The 5,707-nt window shown below is 40.8% G+C and overlaps 1 protein-coding gene across 3 annotated transcripts in view; it reads left to right on the top strand.

The window, feature by feature from the left end:
- mlf1 (myeloid leukemia factor 1) overlaps positions 1-5,707 on the top strand; it is a 9,368-nt gene continuing 3,661 nt past the window's right edge. Inside the window, exons 1-3 of one of the 3 annotated variants that reach the window (XM_020600183.1) lie at positions 1-196; positions 724-767; positions 1,300-1,462. In XM_020600183.1, coding sequence (XP_020455839.1) covers positions 1,328-1,462 — 135 coding nt within the window. In that variant the 5' untranslated portion in view covers positions 1-196; positions 724-767; positions 1,300-1,327. Of the gene's footprint in view, positions 197-718; positions 768-1,299; positions 1,463-5,707 lie in introns of all 3 variants that reach the window. The other 2 variants (XM_020600182.1, XM_020600180.1) reach the window with 2 other exon arrangements.

The following is a 5,707-nucleotide window of genomic DNA, read 5'->3' as shown; positions in this document are numbered from 1 at the left end:
GGTTTTAGAGTAGCTCTAAATGAAATTGTAGGACCTCATAGTGCCATTACGGAGAGTCGTCGGTGGAGCTACAACACCTGTGCTGGGCACAAATTATTTCTTGAGAATTTTAATCTCATTTTTTGTTTACAGTTTCAAAATCCGTGGAAATGTTCAACAGTATTCACAGGGATTTTGAAGAAGATCCGTTCTTCTCGTGAGTAAACGTTAAACTTGTATCAAATATGTTATTGTTACAATAGTGTAGGTTCTAATTTGGGTTAATAATTCATAGTACATCAACGAAAGTAAGATCAGAAGCAGTGTAACGCTGGGTTTAAGTGTTTGTCCCGATGAAAATATACCCTGCTTTAACACCCCCATGCAAACAAACTCCAAATAACGCATGAAACAAAACGCTAATGTTATTATTTGGGTAGACGAAAGAGTTGCTGCTGAAAATATCAGTTTTAGCGGCAGTTTTACTTTATTGTTTTGTCTAACGCTAACTTTGACTACTGGCTAATTAGATTTGTAGCCCACCAGTAACGTTTAAAGCATTAAATGGGATTTCCATGTCATAGCTAAGTTAGTTGTAACACAACCATAACCTGTTACCGTTAGTTACAATGTGTTCCAATAGATTTGTTTTGATGTAGCTAAATTGTATGTATTACCCAGTTCATTTACAGTTTAAAAATATATTAATATGTACTAATAACTACATTTTATGGAAAAGGTTAGAGCCTAGTGGAACTGTTACCTAGCAACGGCTGCTGTACGAACAGGTACTGATTTCTATATAACTTTACATCCTAAAGTGTAAATAAAATGTCAGCTGGGACCGGGTGTTACTTTTTGTGCCCATCCCACTTTATATTTAGATTCAGCTTTGTATATCATTTGAGGAAAGAAATAAATGAATTCCCAGTACAATTTAAAGACAGACATTATCAATTGATCATTCCCTGACTATCTACATTGACACTTTGTGCCACAGTTTCTTTGACTTAATGTACAAGTGAACACCTGATGAATTACTGTAGGGTGGTAGTTCTTGACCAGACTTCTAAGGTGAGGGTAATGATGGCAGGAATTATTTTAGAGGTGCTTCTTATTTCAATGTGTTGTGTTCAGTGAAGAACTTTAATGAGCTCCTAACCTGTGTAGTATTTATAAAGACTTTTTCATTCATTTAAAAAATCTCTTTGGGCTTTTGTCATGGTTTGCAGTACTCTGGATCATCTTGTAGAATTACATAGAATTCCTTAATGAATGCAGAGATTCACTTTGTCTTTACTTCCTCATCCTCTCCTACAGGGATTCTTTCCGTAGTCACAGGGACCATATGCGGCAGATGATGCGTAGCTTTTCTGAACCATTCGGCGGGCCCTTAATGCCCAGTATAACAGATGGGAGAAGCAACGGTCAAGACATGGCACAACATCCTAACTCATCTCTAGCGCTAAGGGATGAACGCAGGGTGAGAACATGAAGCACCCCTATTACAATTTTGAGTGTTTTGCCTACATTTGAAATCAAGAAATAGCCAGTGAAGCTCTGCTTGTTGTATTACAGTATCCATTTTGAACTAACTAGCCTAACATACATATCATCTGGGTCTATGAGGGACAAAGGATGAAACCTCTGTTCAGCAGTTCACTCATACAGTTAGGCATTAAGACCCTCTCTGCCCGCTGCCATTGGGCTTATAACAGAAAACTGGAGGAAATGCTAAGCTGACAAAGGTTACAGTGGAAGCTTAGCTGGAGCACCACTCACTGAGGTATGAGGTCATGTGAGTGTCTGGCTTAGTGAAAGGGCAACCCCCTTGGCCTCTGGACGGTTATATCTAGCACTGAGGAGCCCTATTTATAGTGCATTGTTCCACTGACACTGCTTTCTTGCAAATACACACACAGACTTTTTAATATCCACACCACCAGAGAATTTTGCTTTGCTCTGCTGACACAAGCTACTGCTAAAAATAATACTTTATATTGCTCTAGCTGTCCTAGGTGTTGTGTTAACTTAAAATACAGTTTGTCTTCAGATAGATGTTCTTCTTTAGAAATCTTTTTCATGCAGTTATGTTGTATTAGACAGGAATAAGGCTGCGAAAGCTCTGGCCTTGTATTGTAATATGTGGTCAAGGAGGCATCGTGGACCAGGTGTTTGTTCTGGAGCATTTTGATGTTAATTGTGCAGGCTTGTAATGTAAACACAATAGGCAGGGGGAATAGTTTTGGTCTGCCATATTGCACTTGTTACCCTTTCCCAAATCTCCCACTCAAGTCAAACTTAGTCCCTGTCACCTGATTTAATATCACTACTTCATGAGAGCCTGTATATCTGTCTTTGATAAATATACCTGGCTACAACAGTCAGCAACCTGCTTTCTGTTTATTAGTAATATGCCATTAACCATCTAATGCCAGCTAAGGAGGGGCTCTGAGTCTCTGACTAATGACCTCCATGATAGTGGGTTAAATAAAGCTTCAAAGTAAAATGTCCATCCATATATATTATTTAATATAATATGGGGGCTATATGTTTTTGCTGTGCACAAACAAGGCAGGGCTTTGTTGGGCTGGCTGGCTTTGTTTACAGTGTGCTAGTCACATTAGCTCCTCACACACATTGATTTCACACAGGTGCCATTGACTCTTGCTACTTCAGAGACTGTGAGAAGCTGTGACTGTTCTGATACAACATTTTTAACAAGTATGCCGGTTTGTAAAGAAGAACCACGTCACCTAGTGCAGCAGTGTGTTTCAGTGTTTTTAATCGTCTCTGAACAACAATGGAGGTCTATGGCACAGACAAATAAGCTAATCCAGGTTGGAAACAAACTTGACATTAACTGTCAGTAAAGGTGATTCATTGTCGGTTTTAGTCACTGTATGGAGAGTGTCGAAAATATGGTTAATATAGAAAATGATCGAACTTATCCCTTAAGTTACAGCAATCAGCAAATTTTGATGAGTCTCTATGATTTGGAGAATGGCCTTGTGAAAAGCCCTAAAATATTTTTCTCTTAATTCATACGCCAGTAGATGAATAGGAGACACAGATGTTACATTTGGAATTAAAAAGGATTTCTGTAGCCTTTCGATCTTGCTGCCTGCTTAACCTAATAGTCACAAAAAATAACCAGAGCATCTACGGTAAGATGCATGGAATTAAGGCTAAGGATCCACAGTTTTTCACATAGAACTTTGCTCTGTCATTCTTGCACCCAGTCATTTATCTGAAGAGAAGCATCAGTCTTGTGGTGCCCAGCAGTGGCCAGAAGGCTGCAGCTCTGCTGCTGTGTTGCCAACTTTGTAACGGCATTCGTGCAGATGTCCGGGACACTGTTTTCTTACTGATCTTTTAGTCCATCTGTCTGGCAGAACCTGCCTTGGCAGTGCTGGTACATTAAGCTGCTAGATGACAGACAGCTCACTGTCATGCTGTTCTCCAATATCACAGGCACAAACACACACATACAGTAGTAAAACATGCTCATAACACACACACACACACACACACAGTCACAGCATGTAAAATAATCCTCAATAATACACTTGTATGCATATACAGAGACAGGACATACTGTCCACATAATGCTGGAAAGCTTGGTCTCCTTATGTTAGCTTGCTGAGTATTAGAATCCCAGTGGGAAAACAAGTCCCATCTTAGCAAGCATGCTATCTGTTCTCACATTTCCCTGTTTCTTGCCAATATCCAATACCTGGTTCATATCACCTTTCAAAGTTCTCATTCATCTGGGCATTTGTTTATAAAAGTACTGCCGAATGACAAGCACGCATCATTATACTTTCTTTGATTCTGTGGTTTGTACTGAGCAAAACTGGTCATGCTAAGTCCGGGAATAGGCAGTAAGCTAGCATAGGTAGAGCAATATAGCCTTTGTCGTAGAGTTATACCCTTGAAATCAGATTTTCCCTCCCACGCTGCTGGTACGCTGAAAAACTAAGGTGAGAAGAAAAGTTTGATAAATACATTAAGAGAAGTGTGTGCACCTCCCCCAGAACGTCTTTGCATTAGGTGCATAGGCCAAGGAGTAATAGTAGAGTACAAAGATTATAGCCCACACACTGATTTGATGCTCCACAAAATAATTTTTATTCAGGCCAAGTTGCCATTTGTGGAGCATCAAATCAGTGAGCAATAAGAAACGTTTGTCAGTGCAGAATTAAGCAGCTCCTACACCCCTTATTCACCTACAGCATCTTTAAAAACATGATTCAGATTCAGTGCCTCCTTATACTTTCTTTGCTCCTCAAGTTCTAAGTGTACAAATTAAACTAAATGCCTCTAACTCCCTGGTGATGCACCACTTCCTAGGAGCCATGTGTTTGCAGCACAACCTCACCTTTTCTTTTCAGTATAAATCATATCTACAGTACATGCCCCCTACTGTGTCACTCAGTGTAGGAGCAGCCTCAGAGGGCACAGTGGTGGGTTCAGTAGAGACAGAGAAAACAGTATCTTCAGTAGTCTAGACCACCTAAAATACTGTGTATGTGCAGCCTCAATCTTTCCTCTGCTCAACCACAGTCTAAATATAATGCTGGCATATAGATGCTACTCAGGGATAAAATTGCCTGTGATACTTGCCATAGATACTGGTCAGGAGCATTTTACATCAACGTGACCTTTGAAAAGAGCTGAGGGAGCAGCCTCGGACTCTTTGACCCCCTGCTGCATCCCTGTGCTGATTTGTCCACCCAGCCCACTGCAGACTTCCTAGAATGAAGCTCAGTTTCACTGTTGAACCCACGCTAATCTCTGGCAATGTGACCCAATTACACATGGGACACAAGTCATTCAACACTCCACAGATTACACACAATACCCCTTCACATCACACCACCCAGAATATACACACAAACACCCGCGCATAGCAAAGCCTTTTGGGATGCTTATCCAGGGCCGTGGGGTCATAAACACCTGTGGTTTTGGCCCAGAGAACAGGGTCTGACTGAAGGCTGCAGGCTGCTCCCACCTCTCTGTCCTGCAGCTCTTTGGTGGGGGGCTCATTTCCTTGAAGGGTCATGCTTAAGGCCATGTGGAAAGCTCTGGGTAGGTGTGAAGGCTTTAATGGTTGATGTATGACAACCTAACAGCTTCCTGGCGACAATCTCAACAGCCACGTGCGTTTGTGTGTGCACCATTCTGTACAAACCCAGTACCACGCTGACTGATATTGTTTGAACTGCAGAATATGAGCCAGTCATCGTTGCCATTTGGCAGGATTGACAGCACAGTCAGTCGGTTGTATATGCTAAAGGGTCAAACTGGAATAAGTGAAGTTGCTTCTTTTTGTCAGAAAATGTAGCAACATAGTTGCATAGTAATACAGGAATACAGACCTGGAAAACACCATACAAACGGAACTGCATTTGGCTTGTGTCAGGTTTGGGCATTATATAATATAAGTTTGTAAGGTCCAGGTCTGGTTCAGATAGAAATATGCTCTACTAAGACCGGAGAAGATACATTCTCCAGTTTCGTGAGGTGATTTGCTTCCATATAATAATGGCTCTGATTTAAAAGTAAACAAATATTACACACACCCATAAATGACACATTAGCACACTGTACTCTGTGTGTGTATGTTTGTACACATGATGGAGTTGTTTTATAGCTGATCATTCCTAGTGACATAGTTGCCCAGCCATTTAATTCTCTTGGTCTTTGGCTATTCTCTTCTCTTTCC

The sequence above is a fragment of the Monopterus albus genome, unplaced genomic scaffold (genome assembly GCF_001952655.1).
Source record: "Monopterus albus unplaced genomic scaffold, M_albus_1.0 scaffold45.1, whole genome shotgun sequence".
Taxonomy (NCBI): Eukaryota; Metazoa; Chordata; class Actinopteri; order Synbranchiformes; family Synbranchidae; genus Monopterus; species Monopterus albus.
The sequence above is the reverse complement of the archived record's forward strand: the minus strand, read 5'-3'. Positions and strand labels throughout refer to the sequence as shown.